The following is a 20,861-nucleotide window of genomic DNA, read 5'->3' as shown; positions in this document are numbered from 1 at the left end:
ATATGAAGGTGATATGTATCCCATGTCATGTCACAACATCAACAGAGAGAGGGCCAGAAGGGCCAGCTACGACAACAGCCTTTGTAGAAAGGCAGACACAGAAAGACCGAAAAAAACACAAAGGAAATTAGGGTCCACTGAGACCCAACCTGTTCTTTTTCTTTTTCATCCCCACCATCAACGCTGGAAGATCCCTGTCAGATTTTCAATTTTGGAAAACAATTCTACTGTACTAAATTCAATAACAAGTCACAATTCTTTCACATAAAGTTTTTTTTCACATAAAGTTAGACAACCCACATATTTATTGGGCCTTGCGACTAATTTTATAATCGAAGTTTGTGTTCCCTAAATTTTTCTTTGAAAAAAAAATTACTTTACTACTAATTAAAGGGTCATTAGTCATGACATGAATATATAAAAATGTATTGAAATGTATAAAATATATTAAAAACATATACGTTGCGTTTGATAGAATTTTATAATTATGATTTAAGAATATGAGTTATATTTTGAGTTTGTAAAGTTTAAAATTATAATTTGAGTGTAAAAAATTTGTTTAGTAAAGAGTTTTGAAAAGAGTTTTGAAAAGAGTGGGGTATTGTTGATGTGACATTTGATATTTAATACAAAAATTTACAACTTATAACTAAACATACAACTCAAAATTATTTTAAAACACATAAAAAAATTTAAAAATTTCAAAAAATATTTTTTTCGATTATATAAAAATTAACATATCAATTGCAAAAAAAAAAAAAAAAAATAAATCACTATTCCGGTCAACCGGCCAGTTAGGCAAAATTTTCAAAAAAATTTTTTTTGAACAACGCGACTGAGACAGAGCTCTCTCCAGAGTTTTGAAAACGTGATTCCAAAACTCCTACCAAACATCATACTTGAATCAAGGTGCAGAATCATGATTTGAGAACACAACTATTTTGGTTTTTTTTTTTTTTTTTTACCCTAAACAACAAATGATTTTTAAGCACTTGTATGCAAATTCTATGCATTCTACGGGTGGGTTCGCTTTTAACCAAAACAATAAGGGTTGGTTTGGCAAGATATGATTTTTAAGCACTTGTCTAGGGTTCTGTCAAAATACAACCTTCCCCCCTTTAATCAACAAAATCAGTCGAAACCAACCACCTTTTTAAAAAACTTAAATAGCCACACCAAAACAAAGAAAAAAAGAAAAGGCCAAGCCGCCTTCACACTGCATACCTCATTGCAAAAAATGCAATGAGGTTAAACACAGTTAAATTTAATTGTACAGTTTCAACATCAAAGTGGGATGTTAAAAACTAACAAGATCAATTAAAAACTCAGTTAAATCTATCTCTGTAAGTTCAAAGTGATAAATTGAAAATTAAATAGGTGTGTTTAAATTGAGTTTATTAACCAGTATAAAAAATAAAATCAAAAAATGCAGCAAGCACTTTGCATAAAAATATATATCAGGTAGTTTGCATAAAAATCAGATTGCTGCTTCTTATTCACACACACACACACACACACACACACATTACATATTTCAAAAGTTTAAGGAACAATCATATACCTACGATAGTGAAATTTCACTGTCGGGGAGGACAAACACAGTTAAAAAAATTATATATTAAAAATAAAAATTCATACTAACATACCCTTCTCTATAAAAAATTAGGAAACATGATTTTAAAACTATAACGGCAAAATAAATGAAATTGAAAGAAGAAAGAGCAATAGTTTATGCAGCATTGGAATCTATGATGAACAATGGAATTAATGAAATTTCCTTCGAAATTAGCTTCAAGAACATAATTAATCAAATACACTAGAGTAAATCAAGAAATACACTTCCATGGGAGCAGGAAACAAACCCCATCGGATTTCTACAAAAATGGAAAGTTTTACGAAAATATCATTTTACCAAGGGTTAATAGATGCTAGCAGATGCTCTTTGGTATCAAACTCCCTCTTCCGTTGTGACTATGTTACAGTGTCCATGGCACCAATTTAGTGCTCAAAAATCTTCCTTTCTTTGTTGGAAACTAATCAATTGAAACTAAAAAATCACACATACAAAAGAATGCTCTAATTTTAGAATAATACCCGTAAGACTAAGCCGATGAAAAAAGGAGGATCTAGTCTCGACAATTGATAAACCCTAATCTGATGTTAGCTATCTGCAACCCTTCTATAGAACAAAACATAAGCAGCTGAAGTTTTTATCCTGTCTTCACTAATGGGAGAAACATGGCCGTCATCGAAGTCATACCACTGATTAGTACCCCCATGCTACATCCGAACAAAGAGAATTAGAAAAATCAAATTCAACATACGTAAGCTTGTCAATCTATAAAATGCAATCATTAATAATGAAAAACAATCATTCAATCTAATACACGGTACACCTTAACATGATCAAGTATCAAGGACTTGTGGATTCTCCATATTTTATATTGATAATTAAGTTTTTTGGGAATACGGCCACAAGGCCTACAATTACAAGTCACAACAATTTGCCATAATTAAAAGCAATCAAATTAAATCACAAGTTCAGGCAACGAGGACTAACACCATCAGAAACAATTCCTATGTCATTATCCTTACCACTCAATAACGCTATCGGAAAGAGTTTTTAAATATAGCAGGAAAAGAGAAAAAAGAGTTTGATTTTTGAAAATTTCAATGTCAGTACAATGTACGTAGTCATTCTTTAAAATATTTCTGAATGAGGTGCACAAACAATTAGCCATGATCTACAAAGCCGAACTAAAATAACTCATATCTACATAATCAATGTTTTGACGTTGATTATTTCAGAGCAGATCCATGTTTTGATGTTTATTTACTTTAGATGTTGCTTAAATTGCAATAGAGATCTACATAATCAAGCACTCAAATGAAAAGGATAGAGATCAAACAAATGGGGAACAAAACTCTATTAAGCAAGAAGAAGCACCACTTACATGGACAAATGCAGTGTAATGGCCACCTCCCATGCTTCCATAGTGATTACTAATTGCATAAAGCATATAACGGTTACAAGATTGACCATTCCCATAAGCAATATATGTTGACAAATCAAGATCATGGACAGGAAAGTCAACATATGCCTCCAGCTTGTTCTTTGAAAACCGGCTATATGAGAACCTCTTTAAATGAATAACTAGAATCTCCGGTAGTCTCCAAAGATCCAACTTTTTGCTTGCTTGTCGATGTTTCTTGCAGCCAGGACAGTACCTGAGATTACAGATTACTGTAAAGGTCACTAGGTTGGAAAAACTTGATGATGAAGAAAATGTTGCATAAGAAGCAAAAACCATATCAGAGAAAAAGAAGACCATATCAGAGAAAAAGACGAAGAAACAAAGAAAGCAAGACGGGAAAATTGGAAAACAAAGAAAGACAAAAAACTTCCAAAAGAAAATTTTAACATTACAGAACAGAAGAATTCTTCTCACTGTGTGCTGTTTTTGTATGAAAAACTATAACCAAAAATAGGGTTCGTTATGCTTGCTAAATCAAAATTTTGGGGTTTTGAAAGAACATTAACCTTGAACCCTTCTGAATCAATAGCACAAGAAGTTATGAGTACAAATTGATTTATAAGAGATAAAAATTCTAAAGCAAAGCATTGATAGAAGAAGAAGAAGAAACAGAAAAAACAAAAGCCAGTCTTTAACAGAGAAAGTTGATCAATGATGAAATCACATGTGAACTGCCTACAGAAGGACAATTGAGTGTTTCAATAGACTAACAATATGATGAAACATTACAAAAGACGTGATAAAATACCCTTGATTCTAAAGAAAATAAGAAGATAAAAACCCCGACCACTAAAAGAACCCTAATCCCTTACCCCAAAAAAACTGGAATCTTTTCCTTCCTGAGTTTCCTAAAATCTTTTGTCCATACCCGTCCATGAAATCACTTAATGGGTACGTAAGGTATAAATGCATTGATTCGGTCAAAAGAAAGGGGGTGGCATTGAAAATCAGGTCCCACGCAGTGCCAGAGGAAGTATAAACCAAGAAACAAAAACTGAAACCCTTAAAAAAATTATCTTGCCTCTAGTAAATGGGTCAGATAATGCTAGCTGCGTACAGTGCAAGAATATTCTCAGATCAAAACTTAAAAGCTAATGATGTACACACTGACCACATGTCCTCTAGTCCAAGAGGCTCCTCCTTCAAGAACGCTTCGAGGCATTTATATAGAGAAACAGACTCTTGAGGTCTTTTTGTAAAGAATTCAGACTTGAAGACTTGGGGTAATGAGCTGAGGAGGTGTGTCTTGTACCGCTTAACCATCTTATCTGGCCAACAAACAAGTACACTCAACTTCCCATGCAAAACTGGGGATGCCACTGGCTCATTCATTGCAATCCTAGAGTCCCTGATTGTTCCCTTCTCGTCTGTTAAATATAACTCCAAAGCACCATCAGAATGTGTGTCGAACTCATTCCCATTAGCGGAGTCTGCACCTTGAAAACCAGGAGTTGTGGCATCCTCCATATCTGTTAGTCCTGCAGTTGCAGTTCTCTCAATGTTATTGTCATCATTTGTGGAATCTTCACTGGGTATTAGGAATGCTCCAAGCAATTTTAGATACAGATTATGGATATCAGATCCACTAACAAATTTAGAACTTGCTACAAGAGGAATCCCAAACGCCTTCCAGCTTGATGTCAGCTTCCCACAGACGTAAGACCTGACAACGTAAATTTTATTAGCAACCCCAAACACCTTCTCATTAAAGATGTTTAAGGAACTAAGATAAAGCGTTGAAGCAAATTAACAAGGCAAAAAGCATGTATGACGTAACACGTTCTACTAAGGCAGAGATAGCAACAGAACTAAAATAACTCATATCTTGACATTAACAAGGCAAAAAGCATGTATGACGTAACACATTCTACTAAGGCAGAGATAGCAACAGAACTAAAATAACTCATATCTTGACATTGACAACGGCATGGCATCTACCAGTATATGAAATCAAATTTAGTAATCATAAAATCAAAGGTCCAAAAAAATAAAAATTGTCCACATTACCAGTCCCCATGACTCTGACATGAAATCTAAGATACAAATACAAGCACATTTCTAACTTGAATTCATGAACATTAGGTTTAGTTGTTCATAAAGCCAAAAGAAAATTCATATAATAAAAGGACAGCAATTCCACAAAGCTATGAGATTGGATAAAAGTTGAGCACATAGCATCATCAATAGGTTCTACAATTCACTCTTTAAGAAGATTCCAACACTATTCTTTATATATATATATATATAGAGAGAGAGAGAGAGAGATGTTGTATAAAATTATGCCCCCCACCCCGGCCACGGCTGCCCCAGCCTCCCCTGACCATCATGAGATAAAAGCATTGGCACTACCTGCCATTTATCAACTATAGGCCATAACAACTTGAGACAAAAGAAGAAAGGTGCTGTTGGAAGACAAGCCAGAAGAACAACTATAAAGAGACGTAAAAACAGAAAGCTAATTCAGTGCAAAACATTGGAAAAGATCAAAGTTATTTTGAAAAGCTCAAAGATGTCAATCAAGGGTAACCAGCTTAAGATCATTTGAAACACGTCAATAACAATATAATCATCAATGAGCAACTCTAATCATTTGCTAGGTGCATACAGTGTGTTGCTATATCCTGGTCCCAAACATTTCGGTTAACTTGTACTTTTCTACAAGATTTTCTGAAGCTATTGCACCATATACAACCATTCCTAGTATATTAATTTTCCCATACCTGAATTCATTATGTAATACTCACAATACAAGAAAAAATAATAATAGTATGCAAATTTCAATAAAATTGGAAAGAAAAGATGATCAAACTGAAAAGCAAATTTAACTTACTCTTCCGCGTGCTGATGCATAAATACAACTGTTGGGCCATTCTCAGCATCCTTTGGCAACCGATATGCAACCAGTCGGTCATCATCTCTAATTAAGGATAATGAATCACCTGACTCCCCTAGATAGCGTATGATGCGATTGTTGTATATCTGTGAGGAACTATATGGTTAGAGCTCAAAACAAAATCTAATGTTGATCAGTAAATATAACTGCACCAATCTACCATGTATTTAGTCTTAGAAGAGTTACAGTTACCAAAATATACCTCGGCCACCAAAAGGGTCTCATCAACCCCTAAAGAACAAGCAGTGCTTAAAGCCTGAATAAGATCTTCAAACTTTCCATGCTTGGACACTGTAACAGTAAATGGAGATGGGGGACTACTTCCATCAGTACCCATGACTGTCAAAGTCATTGTCCGCATCGTTGTTGATGGTAAAGGTAGTGACAGATACATAAACGGATCAAACATAGTGGAGACCTTTCTGCAAACAGGACACACTAGTGTTGACCTATACTGACCCTGCAATGGCAATTAATCATGAGCTGTTTCAATAAGGGTGAAAAAGTTATCATCAGAAGTATGTAAGAACCACCTATTCTTGACACTCTATAAAGGTGATATAATGCAGCCATATAAGCTATAAACAAAATAAAATCTAATCTATTTTAGGCATATTTAAACATCTTCCAATTATAATACATCCATAAGTTCTTTTGTACTGTTGAAAAAGGAAAAATCAAGTTAAATGTAATCCAGCATTCCCGTTGGATTCCAATTATAATAATTAACAACTAAATACCACTATTTGCATGATTGCATGCAATCAGGTCAAATCATTATAGAGATATACATGTATATACCTTCTTCAATTAAATTATTTGAGAAATCCAAGTTATCTAGGAGAAACCAAAAGAATGAAAAGAATTATTTGGCTTACCAATCAATGAGATAGAGGCAATGTATATATAATATATCCATGATACAATTTAAGAAATAATATACACAGGGTAAGATTTCTATAATCAAAATAATTCCTATTCTAATTTCCATATTCAAACGTAATATTTTGATTTTTATATTCAACACTCCCCCCTCAAGCTAATGTGAAGATATTCAACAAACACAGCTTGTCAATGCAAGACTGGAGCAAAGTTGGTCTCACAAATTTTGTGAACATATCTGCCAACTGCTGAGAAGAAGAGACAAAGGATGGACGCACAATGCCAGTCTGAACCTTTGCTCGAATGAAATGTATGTCAACCTCGATATGCTTGGTACGCTCATGAAGTACAGAATCAGAGGATAAAATAATGACAGATTTGTTACCACAAAATAAAGAGAAATGAACAATCTCCTCAAAACCTAACTCTACCAAAATAGAGTGAATCCAAAGAATCTCACATGTACCATGTGCCCGATACTCAACCTCTACAGAAGACTTAGAAACCACCACTTACTTCTTACTTTTCCATGAGATAAGATGATCACCATAGAAAGCACAGAAGCCACAAATGGAAGCCAATCAATCCTAGATCCTACATAGTCTGCATCAGTAAAACAAGAGAGCCCAGATTGGTGACCAGCGATAAAGAACAATCCCAAGTTAGGAGAAGTTTTTAAATACCTCAAAATATGATGAACCGTGTCAAGGTACTCTTTATGAGGTGCATGCATGAACTGACTCACAACACTAACTGTAAATGTCAAATCAGATCTAGTGTTGGTCAAATAAATGAGGCGTCCAACAAGACGCTGATATATGCCTGGGTCATCCAGTAACTCACCAGACTCTGATGTGAGTTTGACATTAGGATCCATAGGAGTAGAAAGAGGTTTACACTCTAACATACCAGTATCTTGAAGCAAGTCAAGGGTGTACTTTGAGATAAGGAGATCCCCTCCCTTCAGCGAGCCACCTCAATTCCCAAAAAATATTTGAGACATCCCAGATCCTTAATATTATAAGTTTGGCCAAAGTCCTTTACTTGACCAATGCTGACAAAGTCATCACCTGTAAGAATAATATCGTCCACATAAACTAACAAGACTATACACTGACCTGCAAAATTTCGATAAATGAAACAAGTGTGATCGGAGTGGCACTGAACAAAGCCCATAGATATAATAACAGAACTAAAGCGACCAAACCATGCTCGTGGTTACTATTTCAAACCATACAAGGATTTACGTAACCGGCACACTTTCTCCAAATACTCCCCCTCAGCCCGAAAACAGGGTGGAAGAGCCATATAAATCGTCTCAAGAAGATTTCCATGGAGAAATGCATTCTTGACATCAAGCTGATAAAGAGGCCAAGAATGAGATGCTGCAGGGGAGATAAGAAGACGTACAGAAGTAAGCTTGGTGATAGGGGCTAAAGTGGCACCAAAATTCTTGCAAGGAATCTGTGTGAAACCTTTGGCCACCAAGCGGGCTTTGTAATGATCAACTAAGCCATCAACGAGGTACTTTATAGTGAACACCCATTTGAACCAACTGTTCTTTCCCCAAGAGGTAAAGGTACAAGATCTCAAATGTGATTCTATTCTAAGATCGCCATCTGAGTCTGCATAGCTGCTACCCATTTGAGATTCTAAAAAGCCTCAGATACAGAACGAGGAATGGACTCCGACTCAAGCTTGCCAAGAAAAGAACGGTAAGAACGGAAAGCCCTGTCATAGGAAAGATACTAGGAAATAGGATGATAAGTACTAAAATAACTCAAACAATTTGGAGAATGTCGATCCCGATGTGGATTACGAGGAGGAGGTGGAGGAGAAGTTAAAGGAGAAGAGTTACCTGACCCAGAGATTGGAGAGGCAACAAGGGGGCTGGGTGACGGGAGTATACTTGTAATGGAGGAGGAGGCGAAGGTTGAGAAGTAGGAAGGAGGACAGCCTCATTCTCAACCTCGTCTAAAATGGTCACCGGGCGAACAGTGGAAATAATAGGAGGAAAAGCCTACAAAGAAGGGTTAGTACCAAAGGAAGGAAGATCCTCACAAAACCTAACATCCAAAGTGTGGTGAAAGTGACGATATACAGGGTCATAACACCTATACCCTTTGGACATAGAAAAGTACCTAAGAAGATACAACAAATAGATTTGTCATCTAACTTTGTGCGAGTAGGACTCCGATTTTGAACAAAACAAGTACATCCAAAGGCACGAGGTGAGAGTGGAAATAGAGTGGTGGTGGGCATAAGGGTATGGAACGGAGTGAGTCCATGCAATATTAATGAGATAAGCAGCAGTAAGGATAGTCATATGCCAATAAGACTTGGGAACACCCATATCTCGAAGAAGACATCGAACAATATGACGATTTTTGTGTTCAACAACACCATTTTGTTCAGGGGTCTGAGGACAATTAAGTTGCTAAAGAATACCGGTTTAATTAAGATGGGAACAAAATGTATTAGAAATATATTTCCCACCATTATCAGAACGGATAGTCCTAACAACTGCATGAAACTGAGTTTTAACTATCTGTAAAAATTAGACAAAAATGGGAAAGACGTGTCAGACTTACGACAAATTAAATAAACCCAAGTGCACCTAGTGTGATCATCAATAAAAATCACGTAATATCTATGATCAAAAAAAGCAGTAACAGGAGAACGGCCCCGACATTAGAATGTATAAGATCAAAAGCACTAGGAGTACGAGTCATATAAGAGATATAGCTAGTACAGGTATGCTTAGACAACTCACAAACCACACAATGAAACTTAGAATCTTTGCAAACTTTATTAAATGAAGGAAAAAGTTGACATAAATACTGAAACTTAACATGACCCATACGAGTATGCCATAATTCTAAAGTATGAATATTAAAAACACAAGACACAGAAGCAGGCAAAACAAAGGCTTGAAAACTAGCTAAGGAAGAAGAGGAAGGCTCGTCCGGTGGATCTCCAAAATAGTACAGCCCATCACGCTCATAGCCCTTGTCAAAAATCTTCTTCAAACTCAGGTCCTGTAAAAGGCAAGAGGAGGGTAAGAAGATGATAGCTCAATTAAATTGTTTGGCAAAACAACTAACAGATAAGAGATTATACGCAAAATTTGGAACATGTAAAACAGATGATAAAGTAATGGTAGGAGTTAAAGACACTACACCCTTATGACGAACAGAGGATAACGAACCATTAGCAAGACATACAAATTGGGCAATAGTAGTAGAGGCTGGCAAAGAAAGAAAGGAAAACTCACTCGTCATATGATCATTAGCCCCAGAATCCAGAACCCATGAGAGACTAGCAAACCGAACATGGAAAGCAGTAGAAGTACCTGTTCAAAGGGTGGCAACAGTGGTAGATGATGGGCCAAGAGAACTGGCAGTAAGAGATCCAAGCTGAGTCTGAAGCTGACCAATCTGAGTCTGTAACTCCTGTAAATTAGGGAGATAAGGAGACCTAGGAACAGGAGTAGCAGAATCCACTAGAGCCGCAGTGCAAGAGGTGGTAGCACCATGAGGGCGAGAGGAACATTGCCTCAACTCAGGATGAAATTTGAAATAACGAGCCTTAACATGACCAGAAACGCCACAATGATGACAAGTAACTGGACCAGTAGAACCCCGAGAACCAGACTTTACAACAAAAGCCATCTAGTTAGATGAAACAGGAGACAGAGGAGAAGGATTCGACTGAACCAGATGCCTATGACGCTCATCATTATCAATGGTGGCAAAGGCCTCATAGAGAGAAGGCACAGGTGATGTGTTCAAAATCTAAGTTCGAAGGGATTCAAACTCAGAGTTCAAACCCATCAGAAATTGGTAAGTATGCTGGCGAGCAAGGCGTTTGGACACAAGAGAGGCAGCATCTACTGGTAACTCAGTCAAGGGCTCATATTGAGCTAATTCTTCCCAACGGGCCTAAAGGTGTCCAAAGAATTCTGCCACAGAAAGACCCAAGACGGATTGGGAAGCACGAGTAATATCCTGATAGAGCTCAAAGATGCGAGCATCGTTATGATCATAAGCATACATCTGTGACAAGGCATGCCATAGACCGGGAACTGTGTCGCAACAGAGAAACATGTGATAAATACCATCTTCCAAGTAGTTGAACATCCATCCCAAAATAGTACAGTTATCAATATCCCACTGTGCACAGGTAAGATCTGTTGCAGTAGGCTGGGTAGTGGAAGATAAAAGCTAATGAGCTTTTCCCTGTCCCCTAAATAGAGTTTAAGGGAGCAGCTCCAAGTGGCAAAAATTTTCCCATTCAACACTACACTCGTAATACGATGAACAAGAGTGTGATGAGAAAGAGAAAAATCAGAACTAATTCGAACAGGCTTGGTGGGTATATCAGCAAAGGATGGATGAGTCATGGTGGAATAAGATGGGCTGAAAAACACACAAAGATAACAACAAAATCCAAGAAAAAATAAGAAGTCGGAAAAAACTCAACGGCTTATCTAAATAGATGCTACCGAATAAGCCCGGTAGTCTAAAAGAATAAAAAGACAAACAAAAGGGCTTAATACATCAGTTCAATCACCCCAAGAAAGGGAAAAAAAAAAGAAGCCACGGACCACCTAAAGAGGTAGCCAAATCTGGTCAGCAGTAACCAAAGCCTTGGCAAGGATAAAGAAGGCCTACCAAGGTGAAGACAAGGAAGAAGAGGGGCTACGAAGGCTGGGCTGAGGCTGTCAAAGGGAGAAAAAGAGTTGGAAAAGGCTGTCGGAGGCTAGAGAGAAGAAAAAAAAGGCAATCAGTGGTGATGAGTGATTGAGAGAGAGATGGCTAGGGAGGCTCTGATATCAAAAAGAATGAAAAGAATTATTTGACTTACCAATCAATAAGGTGGAGGCCATGTATATACAATATATCCATGATACAATTTAGGAAACAATATACACAAGGTAAGATTCCTATAATCAAAATAATTCATATTCTAATTTCCATATTCAAACATAATATTTTAATTTCTATATTCAACATGAAAGTTTACAATACCTATATTAGATGGCACTCCTGACCTTTGTGCAAAAATCTAACCTCAAATACTAAGTGGCATGTTAATATAACTTTATGAAACCAGATAATTAATTTTGTTCTTCCTTGGAAAAGGGAAAAAAAATTAAAAAAAAATTAGAGCATATGTCATATTTATACAAGGATTCCAAAATTCTAAACTCTGATTTCCTTTAGAAAAAAAAATGCAGAAGAAACCTAAGAAACGATACTCACTTGGCAAACGTCAACAATAATAGAGTCATTGCGAGCCAGATGGTTCTGCCAATATTCATCAGCTAGTTCTTCATCAGGCCGGCCATCCCCGTCCTTGACTTCTACATAAGGTTTGCATTTAACACGATTCAAATCTTCATGAAGCCCATCCAATAAAAAAGCAAGAAGCTCCTACCGTAAAAAACAATCATTAGTTCCTTGACTAGAAACGGAAGATAGAATTCTAAATTTCAAATCGAGAGAAGCACTAACTTGGGAATCATGTTGATTAAAACCACTGAACTGAGGAGCAAAACAACCAAGTTTTGACTTAAACATTCTTGGTGCTACCGGAGTTGTTCCAGGAGCCCATAACTTCCGCAACAAATCTCCAAATGCTAAAGCAATCTCACCCTGAACAATAAATGGAGACTAAGCAATAATAAACTCAAAAAGGGGCAGGCATTACAAGAGATTGAATTTGCATGGACCATCTCCAGGAAACAAGCACACTGAAATTACCAAACTACTATTGTTGTAACAAAATAGAACTTAGAAAACAGAAACAAAATAACACCCAAAAAAAGTCAGAGAGAGAGAGAGATTGAAAGAGCAAAATCCATACAGGAGCATGGCATTGTTATACAAGACTATTTAACATGAACTCATGTACAGGTGTGGAGTGTCAAATGTCAGGTATGTGTCTATGTGTCAAATTCATCTAATTCTCATGACCAAGGACACCAAGACATCGCTAAACTTCATATTTCTTAAAATACTTTATTTAAGATAAAATGGTGTTTACAAAATAATATAGAGCTTTTATGCATAGAATTGAAGTCTTGTGCATAATTTCATAGTTAACTACTAAAACATATTTATTGGTGTATGTCCAACTAGACTTGTCGAACACATGTCCCATACCCTAACCCAAATGTCAAGTGTCCTACACAGGTCCTTCACAAATTTAGAAGAGTCTACATCAAGAACAAACAAATGATAACATACATCCATGCCTAACGGATTGTCATGATTTATTTCTCTATTGTAATCTCCAATGAAGTAGTCCACAAGCTTTGGTGTGTGTGCCAAACACTGAAGAGCACTGTTCATGAAACAAGTATTCCCAAGGTTTTGTAATCCTGTCAAGCCCAAAGAACCTACTTCACCAAAGCAGCCACAAAAGGCAGGTGAATTGCCCCGAACAAAACTAGAGTTCACATTGGTAGCACCACCATTCATCATAAATGAAGTGCCATTAAGATGAATCCCTGCCGCATCACCTTTTTTCACATCTCTGCTTCTAATGAAATCTGACAACCCGTAAACTTGCAACTCAAGGAGAATCTGTATACAGACAAACAAGAAACATAAATGCCCGTGCATCAATATGACAGTCGAATATAATGATGACAATTAAGTAGTTAGTAATCAAGTTATTAAGATAGTCAAATAGTATTTTGCACTCAAATTTTTAACAATGACAGAAGTAGAGTAGCCTGCTTATGACTATTTTAAGCTCTCTCTTCTTGAATAGCAAACATGGTATGACCCACCTTGACTCCAGGAGGTCTCTTCGCATGTATTTATTCCCCAATCATGTTTTCCCATGTACTCTCTATTATGTTTGTATGTTACTGCACCATTTTTTGTTTTTTTTTTTTTAATTTTAAAATTTAAAAAAATAAAAGTACAAATTTGTGCCTATCTCCCTTTGTGCAAAACAGATTTTCAAATAAGACTGCAAGAGCTTGACTTATGTTTTTTTGACCCATGCCCTAACAGCTTAAGCAATTTACAAAAATTGGTTGCCTAGAATCTTAGATGAATTTATCAGGTGTACTTTAGTGTTCTACTGCTACAATTGTTTTGCATTCTTTAAATTGCAATTGTTTTATGTGAATGTTATCTTAATGTTTAAATTATGGAATATAAGCCTTTTTAATTTAATTAATGTTATATTACTCTCTTATTTTTTTCATTACCATTGAATAAACTATTCATATATTCAATATATAATAAATTTTTAACGTGTCCCAAGTTTATCGTGTCCTGCATTTTTTGAAAATTGACGTGGCGGCAAGTCAGTGTCGTGTGTCTATGCTACTTAGCCTAGCATGACTACAAACTAAGCTAAGCAATGCATTTTATGGCACAAACTATCTCCAAGGACACGGTTTTTTTAATTCAGTTTGAAACAAACAGCACAGGGATCGAAGAGTGATACCAAATCGCTCACTGTTCATACTTTAAGCAAGATTATACTTCTGGAACTCATGTGAAGGATATTGTAGTTACTGAGAATGATGTCATGAAATTAGGCCCTTGAAGGCAAGTGGAGATATTTTCTATGTACCTAGATAAAGGAAATATGAAACTCGTCTTTTTTTTCTAAGAACAATATGTTAGATGCCAAACCTATAAAAACCCCATGGACCTGAACATCAAGCTTTGTAGAGGCGAGGGTAAAACAGTTGAAGTTCAAAGGCTGATAAATTTGACTATGACACAACTAAAATCACTTTTGTTGTTAGAAAGGTGAGCCAGTGATGTGGAACACAAGGAAACTTTAATGGAATGACGCTTCCCAATTCCTACATTAGAGTTGGTGATAAGTTTGATTCTGATTTATGAAAAGCTTCCACTGCTGGGGAATTAAATGTAGAAAAAAGTTCTAGGGTTTAGAGACAAATAGATGGGAGAATTGTCTTGATTTCCTGAAAGATAGGTTGCAGGATTTTTTAGATACAGTGTGCTAGAAGTTTGTGAACAGAAGGTTTTAAGGGTTCTAGGTGTGAAACTAATGCTCGATCAAGTAGAGTTTTGTGGCAGAAATCAGGACTGTTTTGAGGCTGTGAACCGTAACTCAAGAACAAATATATTGTGGAAGAGAAAGGAAGAAGAAGAATCTAAAAATCTCACTTTCAAATAAAATAAAATAAATTACCCCCAAGGTAAAGTTGCATAAAACATCACACAAAGCTCAAAAGCTTCACATAAAATTTCAAAATTGAACTCCACTAATTAGAAGAAGTACATAGATATATAAGCTACTATACTTCTAGTTCTACTAGGATTATGACTTAAAACTAACTAAGAATTATGGTGAATTGAATAATCTAGAACTAAATAAACCACATGTAATGATTGGATAGAATAACTTGATCCATAAGACAATTTTAGTATATAGTAATTTATAATTGGCATGGCATACAGTTTCTCAGTTCTGAATTCCTCTCAAGTGACAACAAAGTGAAAAGTAGAAATCTTATCACACATATCTACCACCTACCTCCTGCTCTGACTGCTGCTGAGTCTCTTTTACAAACATATTTTTTTCGCTTGAGAAAAATAGGGTTGTCTGCCCAGAAAAATCCCATATGCGCAACTGCATAACAGCAGGAGTTAGAAGGCATCCACTTCCATGGGAAATTATCCTATTGCTTAAATAAACAGAGAGACCCTTTTGTTTCCATTTAATAAATAAACATATTTAGCTTTTTCAGTTTATTTTAAACTTTTTGAGCTAAAAAAACAAGTTGAAAACCAAATAATTGTAACCAAACACCCTAACTTTTTTTAAATAGAATTGCTAAAGCATGTGTTTTCAAATTTTAAGCTAAGTAAGTTGCAAATAAGCGAAAACAAAAAGGTAAATTAATAATCATAGTTCAAACCATCCAATTCCACTTGAAATTATATTGCTCCTTTGGGAAACACAAAAAAATTGAATGCTTACTAGCTCAGTCTCAGCACTGAAAATCTTGCAGGCTCTTCTGAAGTGTTCGGCTGCATTGTCCTGAAAAGGAAATACAAAAAAATGCACTTCAACATATGGAAAAGAAATGAATCAATAGGCAAACAAGATAGCCTAATGATACATACAACAAGAAACCAGATATCAGTTATAATACACAATCCCCATTTTAGCTATTAAAAGGAAATTTTGATTTAGCCTGACAATTCAATAACAGTCGTCTAAATATCCCAAACATTAGAATTCCATGTCATGAAATCTTGTTTTTTGACTCTCATATGGGTGGATCTCCCAAGTATTAAACCCAATGAATGAGGACTTTTTAAATTAATAGAGAATTTCGAGGGCTAAATGAATATATAGCATTTTGTTTCATCTAGGTATATTTGTGGATCTATGCCGGTAGCATCCCTTTTAAACAAATTTTAGGGGTTAGTTTTTATGTTTTTGTCCCTTTTTTTTTTTTTTTTTTTTGATAAATAAACTTTATTAAGAAAGCATCGAGATGATGCAAGGAATACAAAACACCCAATGAATGAGGATTTTTTTAAAATTAATAGAGAATTTTGAGGGCTAAATGAATATATCGCATTTTGTTCCATCTATGGATCTATGCACGTAGCAGCCCTTTTAAATAAATTTTAGGGATTAGTTCTTAACATAATTAAAATGGAACATTTAGTCCAATTGCTTTTTTGTTGACCATAAAAGTCCCTCAAATTTTTTTATGAGTGGTACTATATACCCCTAATATATCACCCCTAATTTGACCTCTAATGAGGTGGCAAAGAGAGAGAATAGAGAGAGGAAGGATGAGAAGTGAGGAGTATGAACCATTCCACATCATTAGAAGTGGATTAGGGGTGCTCAATTAGAGCTCCCAAGCATTTTTCTTTTTTTACAGTGGGACGTTTAGTCCACATTTCAAACGAGAATTAGGTTGCGTTTGGTAGAGTTTTAGAATTATGATTTGATAATAGAGTTTTATTTTGAGTATGTGAGTTTTGAAATTATGATTTGAATGTGAAAAATTTGTTTGGTTATGAGTTTTGAATTGAGTTAGAATAATTGATGTAACATATGATATTTGATTCAAAAACTTATAACTCATAATCAAACACACAATCCAAAATTCTATTCAGAGCTCATAAAAAAAAAAATTAATTCGGAAAATATTTTTTATTTAATATATAAAAAATTACAGGTGTCAATTGCCAAAAAAAATAAAAATAAAAAATAATCCGCATTGTTCTGATCAACCGGCCGGACGTCCGGGAGGATAACCGAGTGGGCAAAATTTCAAAATTCAAATCCCGCCTGAAACGAGTTTTCAAAAGTGGTGTGGAATTAATTTTTGAACACTATCCAAACAGAGGGTTCAGGGGAAGGGGTAAAATCATATTTCAAAAGCTTCTCCAAACATAGCCTTAGTTTTTTAAAATGTATTTACCCTTGCACAGTAAACATTGAACAATAAATGTTACCTCGATAACCATTTTATCCATTTTCTTAGGTTCAAACAACTTTCCATATTTTAATTTATTTCAAATTTTAAAATGAAATAACTTTTGTTCTATAGGTTCATTTTTATATAATTTACATTTTTTGAATCCATTTGTCGTGATCTTTCAAACAAGACACGTGATAATTATAAGATTATGTAAAAATACTTCTACACAAATTTAATATATTCCATGAATTACGAACACCATCCAGTTGCTTATTTTTTGTAATAACCGGGTGTCTGGGTCAGTTTACTCGCACCTCGACTAATCTCGGAAGACCAATCCCACCACTCCCTATATGGACTAGCCCCAAGGTGCTTATTGGAGCTAGTGCATATTGAACCTGTGACCTGAAGGAAGCACACCGCTAGACCCCAAGTTGTGCCCACTAGGCCAACCCCTCAAGGTTAGCTATTAAAACTAATATTACATTCACATGTAACTATGGCACTTTGCAGTTTGTATTAGCAGTGCATCATGTAAGGGCTAGATGTTTTTTGTCTGATAATGTCAAAGAATGCATTTCAAATTCATAAATTTCCAGAAGAGGGCAAAGGTGGAAAATCTAAAATGACCAATCAAGAAATGAATATTAGTGAAGGAATGAAAAGAAAGATCAACAACCCAAATAGGGACCCATAATATGCATTCCATGATAGTACCAGATAAATTCATAGCCATTGTGATGTTCCATGTCTCCAAAAAAAAGATAAACAAAAAAGGAGATTAACTAGGGGGGAAAAATCACCTTTTTGCTTATTTTTACTCCCACCGAGTTAGTTTCTCTCAAAACGAAGCGCCTAAGTTGTAAAGGATAGACATCAGCCATATCATCTTCTGCGGCTGAAAAGCTTCTACCATTCTTCATTGCAATTTTGGAATCAATGTGCCTAAGTGGAGCAGGAGAACAGTACCAGTTGTAGAGAGATCAAAGATCTTTATTGGGACAAACTATTATTAGATAATCACTTGTATCCAAAGGCATACGCTGTCTGTAATATAGATAAAACCATCAATATAAAATATAGCCTCGCCAATATATCGATTTACCACGCAACTCTGACACAAAAAAATTATTTAACAATTTGTAGAAGCAATAAAATTAAATTTTAAAAATGATAGAATCAACTTCAAGAGGGTATTTGAAAGATGAGAAAGGAACCAACATATAAAGAAACTGTATTCATTTACAAATTCTATGAAATATTCAAAAAAAAATTGGAGCAACATGTTATGTTATAACTTATTGTTGAGTTCACAGTTAATTCAGTTGGTACGTGGAAAAAGAAACTAATAATAGTACTCCAACAAACAAGGATAAGACAGTTTACAGAACTTATAAGGATTCTACAAACTCTATCATATCATAAATAAGTTATCGGAGGCGGGCAATTAAACCAGTTGTTCAAATAATGAAAATTAAGGTATCTAAAGCACATATGTCATCAAAGAAAGACCGATTTTCACGCTCATTCGAATCGAAAACCCAATTCAATTGCACAAACACAATAAAGCCAAGCCATTGGCTATTCAATAACTTGAAACAACCCTTATCACACAAATTGCTAAAAAAAACTCACCATTTAAGTGCTTGCAACCACATTTCCCCAGTAACCAAAGCATAGTCCCGACCCGAGATCCCAACTTCACCACCATTCTCTTTATTATGCACAGAATCATCCTCCCTCCTCAAATTCAACACAAGATCTGAGTTAAATATGTTGCTGATTATCTTCATCGGGCCGGCAAACAATGACGCCGACGACGCCGTGTACAAAATCCCTCTCTTCCCATCCGAATCAAGCCACGAAGAAGAGTCTTGTGCCTCTTTCCACCACCTAAAAAACACATATCAAAACCAAACCAAGCCAATAATCACCTTAATTTTTGATCATTTCATTCCAATGCAGACCCAATCGCCCAAATCAAAATCAAAATCAAAGAAAATGAAGTGTTGATTCGAATTTAGATTTGAAGTTTGAGTTGTGGATTTGGAAATGCGGATTGAGGAGAGAGAAGTGGGAGAGAGTGAGTGAGAAAGGGTTTTATGTACCGATAGGGGACGAAGTAGAATCGTAGGCCGTCGTGATTTGAAAGGGAGGATTGTTGACAAGTGTGAGAAGAATCTTCGGGGAGATCTTCCATGAGAGAAAGACGGAGCTTGTATAGATTCAAAATTGGCGGAACAGATTTGCTAGTACAATGCACATCATTTTTCAGTAGAGAGAGAGAGAGAGAGAGAGAGAGAGAGAGATTTGCAGAGAAATAAATCGAGCTTTTCTGTGAAGAGGATTCAAGGAGGGAAAATAAAAATAAAATAATTTTTTTTATTTTTGGGTTTTGCTATTGACAATGCATTGTTGGCTATTTGATGAGAGATGAACAGCTGTGGGATGTATCAAACAGTGATACGATGTTCTGGCGAAAGTTGATTATTCCTTCATAAATTAATTAATGTATTTGATTTCAATTTTTTGAATTTAATTTTATAAAAATTAAGTTTAAAAAAAAATCATAAATATTATACTTTTTAAATGTATTTATATTAAATGTGTCTAAAAAAAATTTTAAATAATTAAGTGAAAATAAAAAAATAAAATTTTCTGAAAAATAAATTCTGAAAATGAAAACCAAACAGAGTGAATAGAGTCAAGCATGCCCGTATGAGATTTTAAATATCAATAAAAGAAAGAAATGACCCCAAAAATTAATTACAATATTTGATTTCGTTTTGAGAATTTTTTTTTTAATATTCAGAAATAAAAATAAAAAACATTCATCAATTTTTTTTGCTCTTTTTGTTTGGTGAACAAATTATTTTTAAAATTTTAAAAATATATATTTTAAATATTTATTTTTACAAAACTATTTTTAATTTTTAAGATTTTTCAAAAACTAAACTACTAAATTTTTAATTTTAAGACGTCAAAATACTGTGACAATGGCTTGAAACGAGACCATTTTTAAAAATATAAATTCCTCACAATTTTCAAAAATATAAAAAAATTCAATTTCAGGTCATAACTTTTTTTCCTTTTTTTTAAAACTAAAACTAATCAATTTCTGATTTTTTTAAAACCCTAAAATGGTCACAATGACTCGAAATCGAGACATTTCTTAAATTGTAAAATTTCTCAATTTCAAAACTGAAAAATTCCTCAAAGCCGTGAAATATGCAATTATGTAAAAACTGAAATAGAGATATTTCGCAAGCTCAAAACTCAAACTGTGAAATTTATCAATTTCCAACTATCAAATGATTCTTAAAATGAAATAGATATCTCCATTCTTAGAAGGGAGAGAATTCAAATCTCAGATCACCATCATCAATATGGCATCTCAATTAATTTGGTATATAGTGTTATAAGATTCTTCTAATATTTACGAGCCTTATTGCGTCATAAGTTACCTTAACCAACTAAAGTTAGCTCAGTAGGCTAGAACTCCTTCACCTCACTAGAACCGTAGCTAGAACGGTCAAAAGTTCGCGTCCTCCTCCTCTGGCTACAATCTCATAGAACCAAACCATGAAACAATGCCTATGCA

The 20,861-nt window shown here is 35.0% G+C and overlaps 1 protein-coding gene across 5 annotated transcripts; it reads right to left on the bottom strand.

Annotated features, from left to right (window-relative positions):
- Positions 1-1,752: 1,752 nt before the first annotated feature.
- LOC114290918 (ubiquitin carboxyl-terminal hydrolase 8) lies at positions 1,753-20,857 on the bottom strand. Of its 5 annotated transcripts, none has more exons than XR_003639184.2 (13): positions 19,369-19,610; positions 18,896-19,153; positions 18,064-18,205; positions 15,793-15,852; positions 15,346-15,441; positions 13,062-13,400; positions 12,327-12,467; positions 12,075-12,245; positions 6,131-6,388; positions 5,866-6,014; positions 4,057-4,698; positions 2,955-3,228; positions 1,753-2,280 (listed from the first exon to the last, which is right to left on the bottom strand). XR_003639184.2 is itself a non-coding variant. In XM_028234924.2 (13 exons), the coding sequence occupies exons 2-13, from the start codon at positions 19,051-19,053 to the stop codon at positions 2,161-2,163; spliced, it is 2,460 nt and encodes an 819-aa protein (XP_028090725.2). In that variant the 5' UTR covers positions 19,054-19,153; positions 20,725-20,857; the 3' UTR covers positions 1,753-2,160. The 5 variants fall into 5 exon arrangements, 4 of the variants coding, with proteins under 4 accessions (XP_028090725.2, XP_082755442.1, XP_028090724.2 ...); XM_028234924.2 differs by lacking the exon at positions 19,369-19,610 and adding an exon at positions 20,725-20,857 and having other exon boundaries at positions 4,147-4,698; XM_082899316.1 differs by lacking the exon at positions 19,369-19,610 and adding an exon at positions 20,725-20,854 and having other exon boundaries at positions 4,147-4,698; positions 18,064-18,307.
- Positions 20,858-20,861: the final 4 nt, after the last annotated feature.

This window comes from Camellia sinensis, chromosome 12, assembly GCF_055761805.1.
Source record: "Camellia sinensis isolate YWXY chromosome 12, ASM5576180v1, whole genome shotgun sequence".
In the NCBI taxonomy this organism is placed as follows: domain Eukaryota; kingdom Viridiplantae; phylum Streptophyta; class Magnoliopsida; order Ericales; family Theaceae; genus Camellia; species Camellia sinensis.
Note: the sequence above shows the minus strand (reverse complement) of the source record. Positions and strands in the feature narration are given on the sequence as shown.